The 27,414-nt window shown below is 32.4% G+C and overlaps 1 protein-coding gene and 1 long non-coding RNA gene across 2 annotated transcripts; both read right to left on the reverse strand.

Annotated features, from left to right (window-relative positions):
* Positions 1–2,750: 2,750 nt before the first annotated feature.
* Positions 2,751–5,401, reverse strand: LOC134244323 (uncharacterized). Its single transcript, XR_009987195.1, has 2 exons — positions 4,998–5,401; positions 2,751–4,257 (listed from the first exon to the last, which is right to left on the reverse strand). It is a non-coding gene; the product is annotated as an uncharacterized LOC134244323 (long non-coding RNA).
* A 15,237-nt stretch (positions 5,402–20,638) lies between these two features.
* LOC134244325 (ester hydrolase C11orf54 homolog) lies at positions 20,639–26,465 on the reverse strand. Its single transcript, XM_062726583.1, has 9 exons — positions 25,934–26,465; positions 25,356–25,454; positions 24,409–24,482; positions 24,019–24,120; positions 23,604–23,681; positions 23,217–23,303; positions 22,846–22,920; positions 21,994–22,176; positions 20,639–21,674 (listed from the first exon to the last, which is right to left on the reverse strand). Exons 1-9 carry the CDS (start codon positions 25,995–25,997, stop codon positions 21,504–21,506), a joined length of 933 nt encoding a protein of 310 aa, XP_062582567.1. The 5' UTR covers positions 25,998–26,465; the 3' UTR covers positions 20,639–21,503.
* Positions 26,466–27,414: the final 949 nt, after the last annotated feature.

Genomic DNA, 27,414 nt, shown 5'->3' on the forward strand with positions numbered 1-27,414 from the left:
TTTTACAAACAGGTAGTGATTTGAATAAGATATATATATATATATAAAATAAGTAGGTATGGTCACCCTGCACATTTACACGTGCGTGAAGGTGCTGCATTGATTGGCTGAAACTTTAAACAGCTATAACTCCCTTGGTTTTCAACCAAAAGTGTGGGATTTAAAAAATAGCCAACCCAAACATAATAGGATTTTTGAAGTTGGAAACATTTTCTATGGCTCCCCTTTTTAAAAAAAAAAAGCGTTTTTTTTTATACTTTTGGATTTGTACTTTAATATTTAGCATATATAGAATATGTATGGTATTGTGCATAACATTTTTGCAAGTGTGCAATGATAAAATTTGAATGAACATGGTACACTTCTGGGTAAACGTGTTAAAGTGATCAAATGCTTTCCTTATTTAATTACGCTTACAGTATGAATATGACAGTTGGGCAACATGCGTGATGGGTAGAACATCTGGGATGTCGGTCCCCTTTTATTAACTAGTTGTATATTGATCGTTTTGATTGACGGCTCCTCACATCGAATCTGTAATTTTGATTGGACAGGAGGAAGATTTGTACTGACTCGTAGATTTGATGACCAGACTAAATGTAGATTTACAAAATTAAATAATATTGCACATGTATTTTTATAGAAATTATTTTCAACTTACTTAATTTATCGTTTTTGTTGTTATTTTGGTTTCGTTTGTTTGTTTTTTAAAATTATCCACGTAGCAAAAAAATAATAATATACCGGTAGTCTTATTCGTTAGTCTAAAAATTCATTTATGCACGATAAACGCATATCAAGTTTGATTGAGAGTGAAGTTAGAGCTTTGTATGGGCCGTTTTTATTACATTGAATGCATACTTATGTGAGGAAGAATGGAAAAGTTCTATGCAACTACATCTTCGCAAGCAAAGGGTTTTCGGTCCGCTTCACTCTGTGGGGAGTGAAACGGACCGAAAACCCTTGGCTTGCGAAGATGATGCATTTACAATATTTTCTTGTAAAAAAAAAAAATTTAAAAAGTTACATTAAAAAATACGTATTTACCTCTTTTTTTTTTAAATTTTGATATTAAGATTTAAAAGAAAAACAATGCTGATTTACTTTATGCATATTAACACCCTGAAACGTTTCCCCAAAATATCTTTTTTAATCCATCGATTTTATCAATAAAATCAATATTTTTATTTGCAGTTATTTTACCGGGTTACCTACTGGCACAGATAAAAAAAATTATAAATCAAAATACTTTTACAAATAGATAACACAGAATACAACATGTTTACGTAATAAATGGCAAACTCCCCCTGCACGACTTTGGCATGTCTTAACTAACAATGTACATGTAATTGTTACCGAGCACGCTGAGACACATGTCTCTTTGAACACATTTATCAAGAATTTTTCTTATTCTTTCAAAATTACTAGTAATGAAAATATTAATTATTCGCCTATCTGATGAGGATGGATACAAAGTGTAGGATATATAATTGGATGATATAAATATGTAAAATAGTAGGCGGCCACCCCTCCTACTTTTTTTCTGTTGAAAATGCTCATTGACTATAACAAATGGCAGTTTGTTCCGCAGTAAAGTTAAATCAGGGTTCAAAAAATTCACGCCAACCCAAACAGAATAGGATGTTTGAAGTTGGAAACATTTTTTCTCTGGCTCCCCTTTCTTTTTTATAAAAAAAGTCCCTGGTTTGTATATACACATATAAAAACTGTATAGTGTATGTATAAATTTTTGCAGTTGTAAATATGTTCTCCGACGATAGACAGAGGCCGTGTTGTGATCATCTATCTCCATTACGATCTTACACTGTATGACAATGGCAAAAATTAAGCAAATGCCTTGAAATTGGTAAAAAGACATCTGGAATGTTGATTAAGGAATGGAATTAGCGAGATGTTTTTCATACATAAATCTTATGTTATTGAAAATATTTTCTCACGCTTGATTTAGAAACGCAATTTCTTCTCTAATATAACCTTGCTATTTTTACCGTGCGCCGTAGGACCGTACCTTGTGCACATCCAAGCAGAATAAAATCTTTATTTTTGAATATATATTATCAAAAACATTATGATTCACTTAAATATGATGAATAAACATTTACTGAAAATTTCAGCTTAGTGCGCCCATTACTTTTAGAGAAAAACGCTTTGTCCACGATTTTATGGGACAACCCTCGTATAAAGATGCTTTAGATATATGTACAGTACAACAGACATAAGGGCATGTGATAAAATGATATTTTATTAAAATACATTCTACTTTTCAATAAATCCGTTGATCCGCTCACATACGATCGTTACACAATATGTATCGATCGCATGTGAGCTGATCAAAGGATCTACTTTTAATCAGATTGTACATTGCTGAAAGAAAACAAATATTACAATTTGATTTTTTTTTCTCTATTAAGATATTAAAAGGAAGTTTTTTAAAATTCATTTTCGCTGATGAGCAATCAGATATATTACACCTGTAAAATATAGCTGCATTTAACTGGTATTATCTGACTTAACACGAATGTGTCACAATGCAGGTTGTATCATCGTGTCTTTGTTCTCAAATGATTTTTTTTGGCACTGTTGCAATATTAAAACCAAGTTAAATAAGAACTTTACAGTATTTTTGACGACTGATTCAATAGATCGGGTGTGCGTACTGCACTTGTTGAACTTGACTGAACAGCTGTTAAGTGTAAAGTGCAGACAATTAAAGAGCATAAAAAAATAAACAAGTTAATCATCATTTAATCAATATTTATATAGACAATAGTACAAAATTGGTAAAATCTCAAAATAAAAGAAAATTAAACAAAATATGTCTCTCGATATAAATACTGTCTTTGACCCTGTCTTTCTGCACCAAATTCTGTCATGACGGGGGTGGAAGGGGGGGGGGGTGAGATCTGAGTGTACTTGGAATGAATTATGCGTATTGTGTATTGACGAATTTAAAATTCTATTGCTTCTATATAATTTTTCATGTATACATTTAAATATAAAAATTATGTTATCCAAAATTAAACATGGAAGGAAGTAAAAATACTTAAGTTTCTTTAAATGTTTTCATAATAGTAGTTTCAATTTCAATACGCTTTACCTATATATAGCTGATTGTAAAAGTCATGACAATACTTCGTTTAAGTCTTGCGTCATTCCATTTTACTGTATTCATAATAGCATCAAGCCTCATAAAGTATTTATAAAAAGAATTCAATAACCACACAAAAAAAGTTTGAATGACATTTAAGCATTGATAATTTTGCAAAGAATCACGGCGTAAAACATTTAGTCGTCAAAATGGCCATGGCAATTGGGAAAAATACAAATGTTATGAATGTACATGGAAACACATATCTTTATTAGAGACAATGCTTAGCACAATGTAACATAATACAGACACCATCAATAAGTACTCCATCACATATACAAAAATAGTAGAAAATGTTATTACAATTAAAATCAAATATCTGATTTACACACAGTTTTACCGGTATTTCCGAACTTGAGATCAATGGGAAATCTTCAAAAAAGTCAGGATATATTCACTAAGACATGACTGTCGAAGATCATCGATTAAAACTTAAAAATGACTATGCATGTACAAAATGACAAACTGGCTTTAATTAAAGTCATGTCAATGATTTGATAAATATTTACAATGAATGTCATAAAATCAGAACAAAATATATTATTGATGTATATAAGCAAACATATACAAGACGTAATGCTTTTATAAAGCAACAATGAGGGATAGAGCACAGCTTTGCTGGCATTGTTAGCTACCCCTTAGCAACAGTGTATCCAACGCGCTAATTTCACTGCAACATGGAATCGTCTCCGCGATTTTTCCCGACCTGTCCATATCGCATAAACTTACTGGAGTTACGTAAGCCCCTGTAAATAGACCAAATGCATGCTTCCTGTTGGAAAAAAGGTAAAAATCAATGGGGGACCGTGCTGTGACTCATCCTACAAGTTCCAGAAAAATCTTTCATCTCACTTAATTTTTTCCTTTCTTGAAAATCGTCATCATTATTTATTCGTTTGATAACATCGGACTTATTATCGTCTCTAGCTGTCCGCTGTTCAGCAATATGACACACAGAGTGTTAATATTTATCTCGTTATTGTTTGTATTTCTCTCTCTGGTCCGTGAATTTTAAATTATCGGAAAATCTCCCTGAAGTTCGTTATAGCGATTTCCTCATAAAAGTCGAAACATGAGGAAATGTACATCTGAAAATATCAAAATTAATTTATTATCTAACTGCGAGTAAGAAGCTATAAATTATTTGTGAAAGATTTTTTAAAACATAATTTTGAAAAGTATTGCATAATAGTCCATGCATATTTAGGTAAGTTATATAATTATATATATGCATGATTTCATTATGTAGTTATATTGTATTATTGTATATATTTAAAGACAAGTTAAAAGTAAAATTTCCAAATTATAAATAGCTTTTTTTGATAAAATATAAATAACTCTTGTCATATGGCGTGGTGTTTTTAAATACTTCCGTAATATTGAGAAAGCAGCGAGTAAACATTTAAATAAAACTACATGTGTACTTTTGTTCTTAAAGCATCAACGCAAGTTCATATACAAAGAATTAATTTATTTTCTATAAGGGACACTAATGGCTAAATCCATGCAATTCAGATTTAGCAAAAATATGAATCTTTTAGAAATACTGTAACCAAGTACATCATGCAAAATTTAAAATATATATAACAACACAAATTAAAAAAAAAAGACAAATGAAATAAAAACAAAAACAAAAATCTAAATGAGAAAAAATATATCATGCTTTAAGTTATATAATTCTCCTTAGGGAGGTTTGAAAACTAGGTTCTTCTATTAAAAATGTCACCTTTAAAAGGAATAAAAAAAAATCTTTATATTTCTTTTGAAAAAAACATTTGATGAGAGAGAGAGAGAAGAAGAAGAAGAAGAAAAAGAAAAAAATATATACCTTTAGTACATGAACAAACTTATCCGATACACTATAGCCATGATTTTTATGGAGACAGTGCAAATATCGGACAGAAAGTCTGGCGGAATAACAAGCATACGGACATTTTTCATGAAGGCGTAAGTTTCATTCATTTCATCTCCTATTAAACGACACAATCTCCCGACTTGTTGTGCATTGTTCTTTAGTTCTTCATCCATATCAATATTCGGACAATCTCTCACTCCATGGTCAACTTCACTGGTATGTCGTTTTCTTTTTCGGACATTTGTCTGGGATTGGAGCATCTTTTCTTCACCTGTTTGTTTTATTTTCTATCTGGTTACTGGATGTTCCAGCTACATATATTTATGTACATTTTTTTTCTCTCATAACATGTGCGCATAATATATTATTCCCAAAACATTATTTGCATATCAAAATAAACATTGAAACCACGTGGTACTTACCACGTGCTATGGAATCTATAGCTGGTATCTAGGTCATTGATTTGTCTAAATATAAAGATATCGTCACCCTCAATATCATCCCTCATTAAGTTCTTAAAGAAATATATAATCATTAGATTTTCAATATTTGGGCAGAATATGGATGATTATGTATATATCTTTTTTTTTATTAATTGAATTTTGAATTTAGGCCTTTAATATTTTTTTTCCTATCAAAATTAAACGCAGTTCATGGATTAAGTAAATAAATGACCCCCATGACACGATATTGACATTTAACTTGCCAATAAGATAAAGAAAAAGATAAGGATATAGCGTGTCAATATCGGTAACTTGTGCCAACAAATAATTTGTTTAGAAATAAGAGTAAGCTATTGAAAATTTCCCCCCATGCAGATATGAAATACACAAACAATAATAATTTTGATAATAATAAAAAATATTTCTAAATCACATCACTTACGAAAGTCATTCCAGGGGCCTTGACTTTTGTTTAACCTTTTATGGAGTTACAATAATTAAAAATGAATTTAAGACATGCCATCTAATTGGGAAAAAAGTCCCACAATATTTTGTCATTTAATATGTAATTCTTTCCTCTACCCCAAAGAAAATTATTCTCCCATGTTTACCATTAAATCCTATATATCACTCCCAGGATTTGCGAAAACAAAGAAACCATAGGTACACTGTAATTGGGGTTATTTCTTTATCAGGTTCATTACGACTATCCTATTACAGTAAGGCTGACTGGAGATTGTCCTGAGTCTTGCATTATGAGTATAATTATAAATGAACATGTACAAGGATAGCGAATTCAATTTTTCTCAATATCAACATCATCGTTAATTAATAGTCAATCTGAAGTTGAAAAAGTTTGTTACGACTTATTCAGTGGCGGGTCCAGTATTAAATCTTGAAAAGGGAAACCCGACCAGTTTAGGGTCGGGGTAGGGGCCCACAACTACACCAAAAGAAAATTGATTTATTAAATCGTATGTAAATTTTGGACACAAAAGCCCCCTCCCCTCTAAATCAGTGTTATTAATCATCTGCATATTAATAATGAACAACAGTTTGATCAATATACCCACAAAAGACATTTTGCCTAATCGGTGTTGTTCATACTCTAATATAACTGCATATTTAATTGATAAATCAATTCAATGTGTGCTTTAATAACACACTCCATTGACAGGCAGAAAATCTATTTTTAAAACCAAGGTTAAAATTTTAATATTAATGATGCTTAAAAATATCATCTGCAACCAAGCCCTGAAAACTCATTGGTAATTCGATCCCATAAACACGATAATCTGCCTGATCGGGTCGTCATTTGGAGCACATTTCATTTAAAATCTTTTTTCACATGATGATTCCCCTAGTCATGACATTTAATAAGTATTTAATTTGGTCCCACCTGGAATAAAATATGAAACATTTTTTTCAAATTCTTCCTTTTAGAAAAATAGCTTTGTCATTCTTACTGACATTAAAAAGAAGCTATAGATAGGTATAAGTGTAATATTTAGTTTTTGGGACTTAATGATAATGATTCTTGCTCCCATTATAAATAGAGATAGAGATCTTGGTAACATAATATACACCTGTACTCTGTATTGGAAAAAAACCAATCACATTCTTCAAATATTTTATCATCATAGATTGGCATATTTTTTTAACATTCGGATTTTAAAAATAAAATTATTTCTTTTAGTATTTCAAGATTCTATTCCATATGAATTCATTGTGATGCTTCTTTAATTTTTAAATATGCATCTTAGTACATTTTACTTCTCTCTCTCTCTCTCTCTCGTGAGCGAAGGATTGATGAATCAATCCAAATACATGTACTTATTTGACAAAATAAGTTGTAATGCGATGTTATTTGAATTAAAAACCTTTCAGTGAATTATTCAAGAATAACAGCACACGACAGGGCCTCATCATTCAACTCAAGAAAAGTTAACCAAACATTCGGGTGAGTCATGAATTTCAGAAGCAACATTACCAGTAAGTGGGCCACGTCCGATATTTTGTGGAATTTAGCCAAAATGGAATTTTTTTTCCGTTTTTTCCCCATTATTTTTACATCATTCCCCCTATTGATTCTGATAAATATATAAGATAATGCATTAAAATTTGATGACTTTTTATAATATGTGTCACATTTCAATGTTCACATACATAAGAATTAAATTTTATTATATTTTAAAACAGAATTTTTAAATACGATTTTATTAATCCAATGCAAAAGTACTTATTCAACCAGAGACTGACTCACTTTACAAGTACGATTGTACCTCAGAAATTAAAGTCGATTTTCCCTATCAGTAAAAACTCCTCATTTACTGTGCCCGAGGAAGTTTCACTAAAAGAACTAAAAATTATAAGACCTAAAAGTGGTTATTTGTATGCTTTAATTTTTGCATTTAGAAAATTTCGAAAGGAAAAAATGGACAAAAATGAGAAAAGAACGCCATTTTGATGAAGAAATGGATCCCTTAAGGCGATATACAAAAAATGTATATATATACACTTGTGAGTGTTAAAAAGATTTTTCTCTGATCTTAATCTAATTTTTGGTGTCATAATATACACTTTCGGCGACATTCTGACAGTAATGGTTATTTACTGTAACCGTTTTCCATTATCTTATATTCCCAGCACAAACTGTCAAAGACTTGGGTTGGTCTCTAATCAAACTTTTATGCAAGAGTAGTATTTTATCCGACATAACAATATCACTGGCCCTGCTGCTCATCAATAAAACATTTTTTGCCGGATTCCGACTTGTTAAAAAGCTGTTTACATTTCCTGTTCTTAAACCCAGCCTGACAGACCAGATGTGAGTGGTTCAATCTACGATAGTTCGTCCTGTATATTTTATACACAATGTCAGTCTATAGTTGAGTAATTCCCCCTAGGTATTCTGGACAATGTTAGAGGGTTTTAAATGTAATTCGTCTTCAGTGACCGTCAGTGATCTTTTTTTTTTTTATATATCACTATTTTGAATATGACGAACAGATTTATAAGGAACAACTGAGTACAAAAATTTTATAAAGAATCATAACAACGTGGTGTACGTGTATTCATTTCACTAAACACTTGATATTTAAATGATTTATGGTTTTTATTACAAAAGCAATAAAACGTTTTTGTAGTTTTTATAAAACTCAGTTTAGCTATTTCTTGGCAATCTTATGTTATGGCAAAACGCAGTCTACGTAACAGTTACATGTACTGTAGTTTGCAAAAGCCCAGTTTAACTGTTTGCTTGTAACTTTATATCGTAAAATGCAAAATATACGCAAGTTATTGTAGTTTGGTGAAACCCGGTTGAACTGTATGCTAGTAACTTTATAATACAACAAATGCAGAGTTTACGTAAGATAACCAATAAGATAAGTAACATGCACACTGTTACCAACCAATATCAGTCATTCTGCTTACAAATTAGAGAGTTCTATTTATTTTGACATAAAAAAAACTTTCTTAAAGTAATCATATTTGTATATGCACTGTAGATATGACAACAATGAAATAACAAGATGTGTTTGTGAACACTGACGTTCCCGAATGGCAGCTTATGGTGAGGTTAAAGTTTCTCAAATGAGATTCAGACTCAAAGGTCAGAATTGTTGGTATCCAAAGAAAGGTTTCGTCATAAGTAATAAAATATAAAGGCCTCGGTACTGTTTTTAAGTGGGTCAAACCTTAAGGTCAAAAGGTCAAATTTGGTGGTACCTTAAGATAGGTCTTGTCACAAGGAATACACCTGTGATATATGAAAGCCATAGCCCCACCCACTCAAAAGTTATGGACAAAGTTAAAGTTTTTTGTGGACACACAGACAAATGGACAAGACAAAACACCATATACCCCGACTCTTTGTTAACGGGGGCATAATGAAGTAATGTATCTTAAATAAGTCGCCCAATTTAAGTTGTAGAGGTCACTAGAGGACCAGCTTAAGTTCAAAGTTTTATTGAAACCACAGTAGAACTGTAAGAGGAATAATGTTTTGGAAAAAAAATCTGCGTAAAAATTTACGTAACCATTGCAATGTTAACCGTAACATTGCTCATCGAAATTAAATTTTTAACAGTAATCAGTTTCTGACCAATAGAGCCAAAATGAGGATTCGTTGTAATTCTTTAGTATGCAGCATATATGGTTGTTGTTTTCTGTCGCAGCCATTGAACAAAGCAAAAAACTTGCTATTTTCAAAAGGATACATCATTCACCAAAATGAAAAAAAAAAAAGATAAAGAGGTTGAATCTTTTAAAAACTCGTGTGAGTAACTTTCATGATAATTTTAAACCTGGCTTACATACGGTCATAAGATTTTTTAAAAAGTACAGTCATCTGTAATGTGAGCCATAATTACATTTATGAAAAACAGTGGGTAGAGGGAGTGGGGAGGAATTAGCTAGGTGGTGGTGATTCTCTTTATACTTTCTGGGTTTAAATGTCAAAGACGAACGACCATGTAATTCTTCCGGTCAAAACTGATTAAATTAGAACAAATGATTAACTGAATTATCACCGAACTTATGTCACGATTAATCTTATCATTAGAGTGCGAACTGAAGATATAAAAACAACGTTAGACACAAAGAAACATTGGTTAAATTTAATAAAAGTCTTGTTGGCACGAAATAAAAACACACAAATGTCTAATCGACTCTGAAAATTTTCACATTTTCTTCGACAAAATGATATTTGCTGACTTGATTTACATGAAATGACCGTGAATATTCGCACTGAGAACTAAAAAATGGGTTGCTGCCTAATTCTTAATTCCGCAATTTGCAAATGATGGGAAATCGTTCGAGATTCCTCTATTTAGTTTCGGTCTCTCGGCAGCCTTTGCGGTTAATATGCCAACGGCTGAGAATCGAGTTAACGGGTATGAATCAGAAGCTGAAGATATGTCAATCATCTGAGAAAACAGTTATTAGGAAAACTAAATTACGGAAACGACGAAATGTAGACAAAGAACTGAGAAAGATGCAACCATTTGTTAAAAATCGAATAACCTACTTATAGCTTCAGAGCAAATGACGGTATATCAGTCAATGGTTATTTCGTATGGTAATCTACTGTTTGCGGATCAATTCAAATGTACTCTTTGAAATTAAATCTTTATTTCTGCTTGATGTTGTAGTTTTCTTGTAATCTCTGTGCGCAGATATTTTTCTATGAGTTTTCAAAATTAAACTTAAAAATTATAAAGAGAAAAAGAATTTTCGTAATTTGTCGGTTTTCTTAATCCTGTTCATTTTTTAAATAAAATAAGAAATTGTTCCTCCAATGGATAACGTATATTTCGATCACTGACCTCTACATATGACCTTAATTTGAAATACTAGTAACCACCTTTTACTGAAAATTAATAAAAAAAAAAATGATCAAAAAAATGTATATATAGTGTAGTACAATTTTCAAAGGGTTTTAAACTAATTATAAGTTTTATAAGAACTTGTATAAAAATGGTTGTAAAACAATTAAATTTTAATAAGAACTTCTATCAAAATCAGTTTCCGTAATTATTTTTGGATAAGAGATCCTTTTCAAGTAGATCAAAATTAGGCAAGAATACTATAAAATTTTACATTCTTCCATGGTCTGAATTTATGGGGAAAACATACACAGAATCCAGCACCCTTCAAAAAAATAAAACAACTTGAAAATGTGAAAAAATGAATAACTGCTTTCATTTTTTTTCTTTTTCATCTTAATATATAAGATGGTAATACTCATATTAATATTTTTGTAATTATTGTATCAATTTTCTCCACATAGTTGATTGCACTCATTCTATATATCCGCTAATATCAGTCGTATGGTGTGTATTGAAATGAGAACGACTTCCACACGCTGTCATCAGAATTCTAGCACGGCACGTTCACATCAGGAGGTGGACATTCACCTCTCTCCTCGGGCCTTAAGGACGTTAAACGCAAGGACATATACCAGTTATCATGGAATGGTCGAAATGTAATTAGGGCTGATGAAACTTCAAGGTCGAATATAATTGTTGCATATTGGTTTAAAGTTAGCTCAGTTTCTTACATATATTTTAATTTTTTTTTCACAGCGTGGGATTGCAATGTCGCCCTGGTCGTCTCACTGCATACTATTTTGTGTCTATTTGTGGGTAATTCAATGGCTTACATAATATGTCAAAAATATAGTTCCGTGTAATAGAAATTAAATCCCAGGGATAATTTCATTTAAGGAATAATTGTCTAGGGTTTTTTTTTGTTGATGATGTGATCAATCAGTTTGCTCGCGTGATTATTTGTATGCAGACCGAAGGCGTTTATGTTTAAAATTATAATGCGAGCAATCTAATTCATCATCATCATGAAACCAAAGAACAAGGCGGTTTTTCCTTATATTTAAACGGGATCCTTCATTCAATAAACAATTACTCAATAGTAAGATTTTAAGCATCCTTTTCAGGTGTATTACTAAGCAACAATTAGCGAAAAGGTATATAGTTCTGCCACGTGCTGAGCAAATCGCTTTATGAGGTTATAAAGCTATTACCTTAATTGTAGTTTTATCTCAGTCAAAGACATTAGAAATGTAAATATTCATGTTGTAATGTTTGTTTCATACATCACAAAAAGCAGGCACGTACTTGGGGGATCAAAACATAACATTTAATGCCCCCGCAATCAAAGTTATCGGGTATAGTTTTTGCCCTGTCCATCTGTCTGTCAGTTTAGCTGTCTGTTTGTCCGCAGAAACTTTAACCTTGTCCATAAATCTTGATTGGTTAAAGCTATGGATTTCATACTTTACTTCTATATTTCTTTGACAAGTCCTTTCTTTTTGGTTCCAAGATGTTGACCTCTTGACATTTTAGCCAGCCTACTTTTGCAAAAAATTCCAGACGTTTATTCTTGGTTAACCTTTAACAGTTGAGCTAGGACTTCCAGATTTCACCTGTTTATTGTGGCAAGACCTTTTACTGGTATCTATGGCACGCCAAATTCACAAAAATGAGATAAACCTAGTTTCACAATTGATAAACTAGGTTTATCGACTGTAAACTATAGTTTACAAACCGTAAACTATAGTTAAGGATTCGTAAAGTATATTTAATGATTCGTTAAGTATAGTTTTCATCTGTAAAACTATATTTAACGGTTGTTAACTATATAGTTTACGAAAGATAATCTAATTTATCTGTCTGTAATAAGCGTTAACAATACATTTTGTTGATAAACATAGATTCACGTTTGTAAACTATAGTTTACAATCGTAAACTATAGTTAAGAGTTGTTAATCATAGTTTCACAAATCGTGAAACTATATTTATCAGATCGTTAACTATAGTTAACGGTTTGTAAACTATAGTTTACAAATCGTGAAACTGTATTTATCAGATAATCTTTGTTTTGCAATCGCAAATGATTGATTTCGGTGTTAAGTATAGTTTACGGTTGTGAAACATAGATTATCGCGTTAACTATGGTTTACAGATGCGAAATATAGATTAACGTTGTTAACTATAGTTTACGGTTTGTAAATTATAGTTTACAACCGATAAACCTAGTTTATCGATTGTGAAACTATGATTATCTCATTTTTGTGAATTTGGCGTGCCATAGGTATCATTGTATTTGTCCCATTGACCCTCACCTTTGAGTTTGACCAACTTTAAAAACCTTTGTCATTGGTCAAATTCTCTGAATGTTGACGTTTGAGCGTTCAAATTCTTTTATTAAGTATATTCATTACGACAAGTCCTTTCTTTTGGTAACAACATTTTTCATCCCTTTGACCTTGACCTTGGAGTTTGACTTGCATTTGAAGAACTTCAACCCTCGCCATAAGCTGCTATACGGGGGCACGATAAGTGTTTCACAAACACGTCTTTTTTACTTTTATACCTTATACCTCAATTCATAATTTCATATCCTTCCAAATTTAACTGAACAAGTATGCCAATGTTTGGATAAAAAATTTGGAACCCAGTCACGTGTAATTTTGCTGCACGTATAGTACGTACTAGTATTTTCTTCCTTCTCTTGCCAAGCTGCATTCTTTGTGTTTCTTTATTACCAGTAAACATGTGAACGTACTTATTATAATTCCATTACAACAGGAACTAATATACATATAGTAATAGTTATTTTAGGTCAGTGCTCTTTTTTAAAATGAGAAATACAAGAGGAACAATTTCTTCGTTACAAATATATTGCTGATGTAAAAAACATCACATTTATGCACCGAGCGTGAGAAAATTGCATATATACAACGAGTCTGTAAACAACTTGTATATTATATATGTACTATTTACTCATATTGACACTGTTAGCTTGTTAGAGGATGACCTAACACTACTCACAAAACATACAGGGTGGGTCTAGAATATTTTAATTGTGGCGCCAGAGCAATTGGTGAATGCATGCTTCTAGCTTTATATTCACGACTTTGCACCAATTTCTCTATAATGAGTAAATGAGTTCAGAATATCTTTTTAATGGACTGCATGACACACAAGCACATATAAAGCCTTTTGCAATAAAGGGCTACAATGCTCACCCGAGATGTATTGTCCTTACGTTGAAATGTCTTAATGTACAATGCATGATCTAATTAAGATTAACTAGACAAAAACGGTGATTAAAAGAGAGAAAAAGCTCAAGAGATTCCCAGTGTATCACGTAATCTGACAAACTATGTACAATCAGGATTCAAGAGCAAACGCTCTTTCTGTTATATTTAGATCTAAATCTTCAGCCTCCCAAGTTTGATTGGTTCACGTTGGTTGTTTGTTTACGCCACTTCCAACTTATTGCGGCTGAGTGTGTCTTGTTGTAAACTTTGAAGTAAAATTCTGAATTTAACGGTGGCAGATGTACACAATGTCATGTACATGTACAAAATTCATGTTGTGTTGTAAATTTTGCATTTACCGTCATCCAGTAACTTCAAAGTTCACAACATGATAGATGCATGGAAATTTAGACCTTGTTTTTTTGGCAATAAGTTTTAACCCATATTATAATAATTATTCTTATACATGTACTATGGGTTAAAAATTTATTTAAGGAATCACTGTTTAGTTAGGAGAGTATGCGAAGCCCGTTATGCTAAAATTATCCCATGTTTCCCACTATTGTTGATGTCCCTGGCATACTCTCCTAACTAGACAGTGATTCCTTATATTTTCATTTCATTGTGAAATAAAATGGTAGATTTAGACTTTAAAAATGTAAACATAGACTTAAATTACACTAGGACTTCCATGCCAATTTCAATAGTCCTCGCCCAATGACGTCAAACACCTAGGCAGCCGCACGAGATTAACATGCACATTTTGACTCCTTAGCGTCAGACAAAGAGACAGATGCGCACGAGATTTGCATGCATATAAGGCCTTCTTTGCTCCTGACCTATCGACCTGCCTAATCTACATTCCGGTAGAATTATCAAGAAATAAACTCCGACAACTTTCAAATAGTTATCGCAGAGAAAAAAAATCAGAAATGGAAATATTACCAAATCAAGTGTCTGAGCTGCATTTTTACAAAGGAAGAAATCTGTTTCGTGTCAACATCTACTGTGACGTGAGACCTATAGTCTCAAACTAAGGAATGATATTCACTCCGAGCAGTGGGATTCGAACCCGCAACTTCATCTTAAATACATATTCTGCTTCATCAAAATACCACAGAACCATCTCCAACATCTTAAACAAGATGCGTTTTGTTAAACACTGATACCCCCACTGCAGCTCATAGTAAAAGCTAACATTTTAAATGTACGTCAAAGTCCTAGGTCAAGGTTAAGAGCAAAATTATTGTACCAAAAGAAAGGTTTTGTCACAATCAATGAAAAGGTATGTGAAATATGAAAGTCCTTGCAACAACTGTTCAAAAGTAATAGCTAAAATATATTTTTTCTACAGTTTCTCAAACGCCAAAGTCAAAGGGCTAAAATAATTGGTGCCAATAGGAAGGACTTGTCACAAAGAATACACATGTGCAATATGGAAGCCCTAGCACCAACCATTTCGATGTTCAGACCAATGTTATTTTTTTATCAATAGTAAGTCAAACTTTCAGAACAAGCAAAAAAGGTCAAAACCATTGTTACCCAAGGCGAGTTCTTGTCAAAAGGAATTCACATATAAAATACGAAAACCCTAGGATCAACTGTTCCAAACTTAATCATGTTTAAATTTTTTTTTTTTCAAAAATGTCCAAGGTACATGTAAGTAAAAATAAAGTGTCACAAGGTACTTTACATGGGGTAATTGAAAATGAGCCCTTGCCAAAGCTATTCCAATGTTATGGCTAAAGTTTAAAAATTCCAAAGTAGGCCAAGCTCAAAGGTCAAGGCGAGAGAGTCCGAATTGCTAGTACACAACGAAGGTCTTGAACAAGATGTGTTTGTGAAACACTGTGCGCCCGACGGCAACAAAGTTTGAAAAAAGCTATTTTAGCATAGAGGTCAGAAGATCATTGACCTTGGTATCATTTTAAAGAACTTGTTAAGTGGAGTATGCATACCAAATATGAACTCTGTATTTTTCATGTTTCAAAAGTTATGTTTAAGGTTCAGAAAAGCTATTTTTATCATATAAGGCACAGTCAAGGAAACAAGGTCATTGAACTTGGTATCATTCAAAAGAGCTTAATTAGTAGAGTAGGTATACTAAACATGAAGTCTCTTTCTTTCATGGTCCAAAAGTTACGGCAAAGTTTGCAGGAAAAAGCTATTTTAAGCAAATAGATCACAGTCAAGGTCTCAAGGCCATTGACATTGGTATCATTGGAAAGAGCTTAATAAGTAGAGAAAGTATACTAAATATGAAGTCTCTATCTTTCATGGTTCAAAAGTTACGGCGAAGGTTAAAGTTTGCAGGAAAAAGATATTTTAAGCATATACACTAGACAAAATTGCTAACGCACCACATAAGAGAATTAATATTTTACTTTTAAAAACCTGTTTATGATGCATTTGATACATAAATATTTTACTTTAACAAACAATAAGACATATTAATTTCAAACCTTATAAATAACTACAATGTTTATTGAAGTGTGACCAATTCATAGAATAAGATAAAATCGTGTCTATTCCATTCTTGAAGAAAAAAAATTCAATTTTGTCTTTGTATTTGTGTTCTTTCCAATTGTATGAATTGAAAACTCAGAGAAAAAAAATTACACTGTATGCAGCGTTTGACGCTAAAAGAGCGTGCAAAAGCAGACAGGATGGCGTCTGCAGGGGGTTCCCTTAGAAAAAATCTGTAAAAACTAAAAACAATAAAAAACTTATGAATTCCACTCATGAAAAATTGTTCCAAATAGATAAATAAACATAAAAATGTTAACTACAGAAAACCACGGCATTAAGTTAGCAGCATACAATAAGTTGAAAATTGTTCCACAAAACTGGGTCAACCGGAAGTGGAGTGGATTTGGTATGGACACTAAGGTATCAGATGATTACTAGGAGATATTGGAGTCAATGACTGTTTGTTATTTTATTTTTAACCGGGGGACTACTCCTTTGGCAATCTCACAGACCCCTTTAGTGATCAAGAATTTCATATCTGTGCAAAAATGGTGCGCAGTGCACAGCTGGAAATTGGTTTTCGGACAAGAAGGTCATTCAAGGGTGTTTTATGATGCCAAGACATTTGTCAATCCCACTGCTTTTGAAATAATGGCATATCATATTTACTAGAACCGATCCGGCAAATGTTTAATTCACAAATAAAAATTTATAAGTGGTGCGTTAGCAATTTTGTCTAGTGTAGGTCAGAGTCAAGGTCACAAGGTCATTGACCTAGTTGTCATTTGAAAGAGCTTTATTAGGGGAGTATGTATACCAAATATGGAGTCTCTGTCTTTCATGGTTTAAAAGTTATGATGAAGGTTAAAGTTTGCAGACGAACAAACAAACAGACCAACAGACAGACAGACAGGATAAAAACAATATATGCCCCGGATCTATCGATCTAGGCGCATAAAAAGGAATACACTTGTGAACTTATAATATGAAAACTCAAGCATCAACTGTTCAAAATGACAAAGGTTAAAAGTTTTTTGCAAATGTGGTTACTTGAAGGGTATTGTGATAAATTTGCAATTCTTTTTTTATATATATATATATCCATCCGTCTTTCTGTCTAGCTGTTTGTCCGCAAAAACTTTAACCTTGCCAATAACTTTTGATTTAGTGGAGCTATGACTTTCATATTTCACATATGTGTAAACTATTTCTTTTGACAAGACCTTTCTTTGGGTACCATCAAATTTACCTTTTGACCTTATTCTTGGAGTTTGACCTACTTTTACACAAAAATTCCAAACTTTTACTTTGGCCATATCTTTTAAACAATAGATACCAGGACTTTTATAATTCATATATATAATCTTTGTTAAAAGACCTTCCATTGAGTACCAATAACTTTGACCTTTTGACCTTGGAGATTTTTGTACTTATAAAAAAAATCTTTAACCTTGGTCACAACTTTTAAACGGTAAGGGCTAGGGCTTTCATACTTGACATATGTAATCCTTGTGAGAAGATCTTTTATTGGATACCAAAAACTTTGACCCTTTGACATTGGAGTTTGACCTACTTTTAAAATACAACCTTGTCCATAATTTTGGAAGGGTTAGGACTAGGGCTTTCATACTTCACATATTTAATCCTTGTGACAAGACCTTTCTTTTGATATCAAGAACCTTGACCCTTTGACCTTGGAGTTTGACCCATTTTTACACAAAAAATCTTTTACTTTGGACCTAATTCTTAAATGGTAGATACTTGGAATTTCATATTTCAAATATCAATTCTTTGTGGCAGAACCTTTCATTTGAAACCAACCATTTTTGACCTTGGAGATTTTCGTATTTACGAAAAAACTTTAACCTTGGCCATAACTTTTGAACGTTAAGGGCTAGGGCTTTCATACACATACTTCACATATTTAATCCTTGTGAGAAGACCTTTCATTGGATATCAACAACTTTGACCCTTTGAAGGACCCTTGGAGTTTGACCTACTTTTTACAAACTTTAACCTTGGACAATACTTTTGAACAGTAAGTGCTACAGCTTTCATACTTCACATATGCAATCTTTGAGACAAGGCTTTTCTTTAGAAACCAACAATCTTGACCCTCTGACCTTGACCCCGGAGTTTGTCCTTTAACATTTAACTTTTAAGTGGATGAGGCTTTGACTTTCATATTTCACATCTGTATTCCTTGTGACAAGACCTTTCTTTGAGTACCTTGACCTCTTGACCTTTGTGTTTGACCCAGTTTTACCTTTACCTTTAACCTTGATCATAATTTTCTAACAGTTAGAAGTATGGCTTTAAAATGTCACAGATGTACTTCTTGTGACAATACCTTACTTTGTGTACCAATAATTTTAAACTTGAATTTTAGAGTTTGACTTACAATTGAGAAACCTCATCCCTTACCATAAGATGTCATACGGGGGCATCCCTGGCTGTATCTTTTGAATGGCTGAAACTAGCCTGGGGATTTCATATTAAACATGTATATTTCTTGAGTCGAGACCTTCCCTTCAGTACCAACAGTTTAGAGTCTTTGACCTCGACCTTTGAATTTGACCAGTCTTTGAAGAGCTTAAACCTTGGCTAATGTTAAACCCACGTAATTAAAAGATTCAACGATGTCTAGTTTCTTTTCTCTGTTTAACCTTACCCCTAATGATCATATTTTACATTTGTATTCCTTGTAACCAGACATTTCTTTGGGTACCAACATATTTGACCTCTTGACCTTTGACCCACTTTTGCAAAAAATTACCCAACTTTAACCTTTGCCATAGCTTTTAAGCAGTCGGTGTTAAGGCTTTCATATTTCACACGTGTATTCATTGTGATAAGACCTTTTGATGGATTTGAGTATTTTTGATCTTTCAAACTTGACCTTAAAGTTTGACTCACTTTTGGACAGTAAGTACTGTGGCTTTTTATTTTTCACAGCTATTCCATTGTGACAAGACCTACCTTTGGTCAACAATTTTACTTGGAGTTTGGCTTACTTTTGAAAACCTTTTTTCTTCCCCATTACATTTGAACAGTTGGTGCTAGAGCTTTTATTTTGCAACTGTATATCATATGACAAAGTCTTTCCTTGTGTACTACCGTAATAATTTCCACCCTTTGACCTTGGAATTGACCAACTTTTAGAAAACATCAACTTTGACCATAACTTTTGAATGGTTGATGCTTGGGCTTTCATAATTACATTGTACCAGGTTCATCCACTGACACAAGTCCTTTCTTTGTATAACAATTTTTTTTTACCTCTTGACCTTGGAGTCTTACTTGCATTTGAGAAATTTTAAACTTCAACAAAAGCTGCAATATGGGGTTTTAGAGTTTCACAAACACGGTCATCTTGTTTTTTTAACAGTTGGTGCTAGTGCTTTCAAATTTCACATGGTATTCCTTCTGAAAAGTTTTCCTTGGATACCAACAATTGTGACCCTTTACATTTGACCTTTGAGTCTGAGGAGCTGCTTTTGAAAAACTTCAATCTTTGCCCTAACTTTTACACAATTGGAGCTCTGACTTAAATATTTTATGTGTGCATTTCTTGTGACAAGACTTTTCCTTGGGTACCAACAATTTTCACCCTTTGATCTTGGCCATAACTTTTAAACGGTTGGTGATAGATCTTTGATATCTTATATCATCTTTGACAAATTCTTTCTTTAATAGGTACCAACATTTTTGATATTCCGACAAGTTGCATTTGAGCTTTAAACGTAACCATAACCTGCAATATGGGGGCACGAGTGTTGCAAGGACATTTTCTGTTTTACTAAATATATCTTAATGAAAAAAAATATCTCTTCTGCAGTCTGGACCTATGGGAACTTGGCAAATTTTGTTTTGAGTTGTGTAGACTTATACTAAATAGTGATGCTTGCATGCTGATGTAACAAATAACAATACAGTGTTATTTGTTTTCAAAGCAATACAAGCTGTATTTAATTCTGCCACATAAATTTAAATATTAAATACAGGAATACAATTTTACCACAACAATTTCCCAAATGAAAATTCAGCTCATATTGCTTATCTTTTTTTTTAAATGTATACCTTTACATTTGTATTTAATAAACAAAAATATTCATTTTAATACATTTTCTATAATTTTTTTTAATAAAAAAAAATCATTCATTATTACATTCTTGCATAAATACATTAAAATTTAAAAAGTTTCATGTCTGCTTTGTACATGTATTTATAAATTGTACATATAAACAATTTGCAATATCGCATAATCAATCAGACTTAACATATTTAAGAGAAAAATCATTTTTATGTCACAAATTATAGCTGCCAGTACATGCATAAGGATTTAATATTTTGATTAAAAATTTTATCATTTACAGTCTTAAACATAAATCAAATATGCAACAACTTCATAAGACATGGGCCATTATGATTCATTCTTGTTAAATCTGAACTTATTTTTTGGGGTGTATTTTTTTTTTTACATCTAAATACTTCTGTTATCTTAGTTTATTAGCCCATACTGATCATACAACTAAACACACCTGAGGCTAATTTTTGACTACCATTTCAATTGATTACTACATGTATACAGACTAGAACTAGTTTCTAAATGATTAAAAAAATCACAAATCAGTCCCTGATCACAGAATGAATCACAGATTGTATAATTTAAAAAAAAAATTATATAAAAAATCAAATACATTACCCTAAAAAGCACTGTGGAAGAACATACTGTACACATCGAAAATTTCGGCCCCATTTTATTTTTGCCTCTTTCGCCCTAGCCTTGGTTGGACGAATTTTAAATTGGGTGAATGCAAAGAATACAGTATAATTTCTTACAAAAACTTGTGACTGGGTGAATTTAAGACGGAGCAAAATTGTTTGCAAGTGTGAAAAGGTGAAAATAAAGCGGGGCAAAAATAACCCTGTATACAGTACATTAAAGTTCATAACTAAGTAACCAGCACAGCTCTTAGAAATGAAAAAAAATAACAACAGCCTTCACCTTCCTAGTTGCGTGGTTTGTACAGGCTGGTCAATTCTATAAATAGATTCCGCTAATACGAAGTACCCCCTGTATTCCACGTCCTTGGGGGTGACATCAAAGTGATAATGACCTCCTTGACCGTGGTCACTGAAGCAATGGAAATGTTCCACTCTCAGGTCATAACCCTGGAAATTCAAAATAGGTTTGTACATGTATACATGTTCAATATGGTCAAAATTTAAATCTTCCAGCATAAGTTCACTTTTACTTCACTTATAAAAATCATGAATTTTTTGTAAACTTGTTCTTATTATCAACTTGAATGATATTTTGTGGTGCTTTGATTTTCATATTTTTCTATTCATTGACAACCCAATTCAAGGAATAATAACCTTCCAATCTCTTGGGAAGTTAAACAGAAGTTCTTATTTAAAGATATGATAGTCCATTGTAATCTCTTAGAGAAATTTAAGCATTAAAATCCTTTGGATACCAAACACTTACAGGGTCATGTGAGACCAGCTCCCCAACACACACCAAAATGGCATCCATTTCATAGAACTTTAACCAGTTGTTCACTTTTTCTTGGGAGTCCAATGGTTTGTCTGAGAAATCTGGCTGTAATAGATAATAAATATTTGTATATAGCAATAACAATAATGACCCCATTGGAAATAAGCAATTTTGCTTTCAATCCCAGGTTTATTAATTAATATGTACGATGATTGCATATATTTTTATTCAATTTAAAATTTATAAATGTCATAAATTGCTTTATATTTTAAACATGTAGAATTTATATTTATGAAATTTTTACTGTGTAGGTTTTTCATTTTATGCATTATTTATATTTTTTACAAATTGAGATGAATAAATTACTAACAATTACGTGTTTATAAGTGTGTAAATGTAAATATATTTAAAGATAAATATATATATAATTGATCTGTTTTCAAGTGTTCTACAGTGTACCATACGCAGTGAAACACATGCCTATAACAAAGAGCCAGGGTCATATAGGCAATTGTGCTTCATTATAAGCATAATTCTTTATATCCGTCAAGTCTACAACTTTTAATAAAGTCATGGGGATTTAAAATCACTTCCCTGTAATCATCAATTCATTATAACCATGTTTTACTGTATATGTGAACATAAACAAAAAATACAGATAGTTTGGCATATAACACAGAAGAAAGTTTCAAATACATGTATATATTTCTTAACACATGGTAGAAATAACATTGAATTAATATCTCTTTCAATTATCTGCTAAATAAATAATCTGAGAGAAAGAACAGAATATTTTATCACCACTTAAAGAGTTTGCTTTTCCTTTTTCCAAGAAAATAGTACTGAGAATATATATATCCTCATGGAAGACATAAAGTTCTCCTCTCCAGTTCTGTTACTGGCCTTGACCTCTATAACCTGTGAAAAAGATTTTAGAACTTGTCATTAATCTTAGTAAAATTCTTTGATGTTTGGTATAACAAAACATGATAGAAAGGCACCAGTTCTTATTTTTTTGTTCAAATGTATGGTAGTGATGAAAGACAGTTTTTATTCTGCGCAAGTTATTTTCTATGAATAAAGATTTTTGTTTAAAATGGAAGTTTTTATATTACATTATGGCTGATATAATTTCTGCTTGTTTTATATTTTGCAAATTAAAAATGGTGGCAAAAAATAGATCATGGCGAAAAAAAATGGATATATGGGGGTACCTTTCCTGGCTGGCCATCAGAACAAAGGAAATTTCCCATCAAGGAAAACTCAGGCTTATCAATGGTTTCCAAGACGCACCCTCCATCCTGTTAAAATAACAAGAGCATAAAAAGAGCATAAATAATGTACATACTCCAATAACTTTACTCTCCCCTTATTTTTTGTCAAATCTTTTTAATCAGTAATATTTCAATCCATCTAAATTTTTCAAAACTCCTCTATGTTTGTGAATAACATGTACATACCAGTTTTGTATTCTAAAGAACAAAAAATAAACATATAAATCTGGAACAAAATGCTCCCTCCCTTTCTTTAAAAAATGTGAAAATGTTTTCTTCAAAACAATTTCACATATCGTAAAATTTTCATGCTAAACGTAATTGTACCTTAGGGTTGACCTTGGCAATGTGAGAGTTGATTTTGGTCACACCACCTTTACCATCCATTTTAACATTTTTCATCAACTGAAATATTAAATAGGAAACTTTATCAATCAATTAGGCATTCAAAAAAATATATATTTACATTGCATTGCAAACTAAAAAGTTTCACACTTTAAAACATATGCAGGATAAATCATTCTCTGGGTAATACTATCTTACAGGATGTAAAATGGAAAAGGGTATGCTTATTCTCTATGCAATAAAGACTTAATATCCATTTTAGCTGTTAATATCAACTACAAAATTATTCACTGCAGGAATTCTCTTTTATAAAACAAAAATTTTGCTGCACAATTTTTATATCAAATATTGGTTAATAACCCATGCTAGAAAATACGAAGAAGTAGGTAAGCCTGACCTCACTGTTGACCCCTACAATATGACACGGTCCAGCGCCCGCTCCAATCATAAAAGCACCAGGCAGTCCTACAGACTCCGCTATCTGACGATAGGTAAACTTCTGTATCAAAAGAAAGAATAAAAGGCTAACTCAATCTATTCAATTCAAACAAGATATTTTTTCTGTTATAAAGGTCATTTTCAGCTTGAATTAAACATCATTTTAGTAAGATTTGTAAAATATAAATGAATCCTCATTTTTTTTTTTCAAATGTCCAATAACCACCATCCTTGGGCAGAGGGGGTAGAATTCTCAAAGAAGCCTTTGAGACTTTCTTGTTTGTAACTGTCCCAGTGTCATTAAATTTCAACACTAGAACACACAGACTACAAAACCTTTAAAAGATACCTTGTCCTTCTGTGGGAGTGGTAGCAGAAATCCCGGTCCTCCTACATCTGCCAGGCGAGCATTTCCACATAAACCTGAACAACAAACAAGGATTTATTTTAGGTGTCTATAATGATCATAATGGAGAAAAAAATTTAAGGTTTTTAGCTATCTAATATTCATAGTTATGCAAACACACACCCAAAAGAGAATACATGTATTGTAATAACTTATGGATTCTTATAAACTTAAAGCAATATTCATAAATTAAATTGTAAAAAAAATTTCAAATAGAGTAATAGAAATATTCTAATCGTATTGCTGATAGATAGCTGCAGATCTGTAGCTCTCCGAAAAATAAATATTGACAGACCGGAGAGCTACAGTGCCACCCATTGAAAAAACTGTATATTTATTGCGCACGAAAATGTGCACACGGTTTTGGATTAATTCTTCCAGATTCTTACCTCAATTGCAAAAAGGATAGATTTTAAAAGATTCCTTACTCCTCTATCAAGTACTTTCATACTTTACATCTGTGCGAAGCGCGCTGGACCGAATTATCTCACAAACCAAAATGACATTTTAAATAGGCGAATTTTTCGATGATCTCAATTTCAAGGCCAGGAGGGCTGTTAACAACAACTATTAGGTATGTTTTGTCGTGGAAATAGTGAAATAATATTATGGGAACACACAGTTGGTAATATTTTGAGATGACAGTTTTAAAAAATGGAGAAATAATTCCAAGAAACAGCACACTTTTTCGGTGCAATAAATATACAGTTTTTTCAATGGGTGGCACTGTAGCTCTCCGGTCTGTCAATATTTATTTTTCGGAGAGCTACAGATCTGCAGCTAGCTGATAGAGTGATAAAGTGGACTTTAAAAGAAATTTTTTTCAAAGATAAACTTCGATGATGACTAGCGACAACTCCCAGTAACTATGAAGACATATTTTAATTTACCTGGAGCAGCCAATGTAAATGGCTTCTGGGTTAAATCCGGACAATCTACGACAGATACCGAGATATTTGTAAAGTTTTTCTTCAGGCCATCATTCAATACTACAATAAATAAAATAAAACCATAATGAGTTGAGCAAAATAATTTAGAAAATAAAAAAAAATAGATGAAAAAAATTAATAAACACAAAGAAAATGCATAAAAAAATGAATATCTAAAAAAAAAAACATAGAATGCACAAGTGGTTTAATAAACAGCTGATAAACTTTTTGTTTCTCAATTTAATTTATTTATTTTTCAAATCAAAATCCAGCATTATTTCGCAATAAATCATTTGATGAAGAGATTAAGTATTATAAATAAGAGCTAATACTACAAAAAGATCGATAGAAAATGTATTTTATGCACAAACTGTTCTGTTACTGTTAGTACAACACAAGCAATGTGTAGTTTTTTAACATGACGAGATAACTCATCGTGCATGCATGCAACCCCCCTTCTTTCCTCCTTGAATGTTTTTGAATCACGTAATGTCAACCTGAAAAAATGTTTCTGCACAAAAGACACAATTCAAACTGACCTTTCACAACTTCATCCAACGGAGGAACGTGAGCTGGTATCTTGTTAACTGTTGGCGATGACATCTCTGCAAACAAACTTTGGTCTGTCGGCGTGCGAAATAAACGGAGTTATCGTCTCCTGTGAGCATTCTATGGATCAATTTTCGCGCAATAAATTCCACGCTTTGAATACTTTAAAATTTCACCCTAACCTCATTTATGATTAAAGGAGATATGTATCTATACTTTTATTAGGTGCATGTATGACCATAACCCCTCTTTTTGTTTGTCCCTTCAGAATCTCGCCAAGATCCTTCTGTTGATTCACCTCAGGTATTTCCATACTTTAGACAACTTCCCGCGAAATTCTGTCGGAATCCCTCGGTCTAGATCCATTGTAGCGTTGCAAGGAGAACCATGCCCCCAAGAAAACGAAAAACTGTCCTTAAACCGACAGAAAGCCTTGATAAAACTTCGGTTGAGAAGAAAGCAAAGACAGACGCACCCGTTCCTAGGGTTATCATCGAACATTGGTAAAAATAATTCTAGTTTTCAAAACATTATTGGCTAGCTACGTATACTCAAAATACTGCACTGTCTGTCATATGGTGCAGCTGGTATGCTAATGCTGGTAAGGACCTGTAGAAAAGTATCTACCCTCGAAGAACAGCTTTCATCTTGACCTAGTGAATACACTGAATAGTTTCCAATTTTAAGGTTGATGAGGTTTTAATTGTTATAAATCGAAACGAGGGATTTGACTGCTTTGACTGGATTTGGTTGCTTTCCTTGATTCCTTTGTCAGTCCAGTCCAATGCGAAAATTCGTAATATTACGAAAAAACGTAAGATTACGAGAAAGCGTAATATTACAAGTTATCGTAATATAAAACAAATATTACTATTTTTCGTAATGTAGTTAAATTACGAATACGCGTAATATAGCAGGTTGTAAGAGTCTATCTTACGAGTTTTCGTAATCCAAGACAAATTCAAGTATTGCACGAAATTGAGTAGCGGGTAGCAAAGTATGACGTTTACTACGAGATGCCACGGGCGATAACTTGTACGACTCTTACTGAGATTTGAATTCTGTGTATTTCAATAAGAATTTCACGAACAGTTGAATTATGAGACGAGGGTGTGATTTTTAGGGTAGACTTCGCAAGAAAAGTAGGGAGTTCGGGTGATATAGACCAATGCGACATGCTTAAGCGAATATTGAAATTTATTGGAAAATTGGTCTTATCCTTGGGAAAATTCCTATAAAAGAATAATAAAAGAAATTGTCCACTCACCCATCGTTGGCGGTACTTTCTTCTTGAATTTCCATGCTTTCTGATAGGCGTAACTGACAAAACTGACCGCGTGCTATCAGTAGCCGTGGAATCTAATATATAACTGACGTCATACTTTGCAACCCACCATTCAATTTCTTGCAATGCTTGAATTTGTCTTGGATTACGAAAACTCGTAATATAGTCTCTTACAATCTGCTATAT

The sequence above is a fragment of the Saccostrea cucullata genome, unplaced genomic scaffold (genome assembly GCF_032062105.1).
Source record: "Saccostrea cucullata isolate Sc308-1 unplaced genomic scaffold, CSIRO_AGI_Scuc_v1 ctg330, whole genome shotgun sequence".
NCBI classification, from domain to species: domain Eukaryota; kingdom Metazoa; phylum Mollusca; class Bivalvia; order Ostreida; family Ostreidae; genus Saccostrea; species Saccostrea cuccullata.

What these genes read in the sequence shown, in the direction of transcription:
- LOC134244325 (XM_062726583.1), bottom strand. Translation starts at nt 25,997, where the DNA reads ATGTCATCGCCAACAGTTAACAAGATACCAGCTCACGTTCCTCCGTTG. An exon ending in CACTCCCACAGAAGGACAAG is followed by an intron (nt 24,121 to 24,408) that starts GTATCTTTTAAA and finishes CTTTTGATACAG; the next exon opens with AAGTTTACCTATCGTCAGAT. An exon ending in TTGCCAAGGTCAACCCTAAG is followed by an intron (nt 23,304 to 23,603) that starts GTACAATTACGT and finishes TTATTTTAACAG; the next exon opens with GATGGAGGGTGCGTCTTGGA.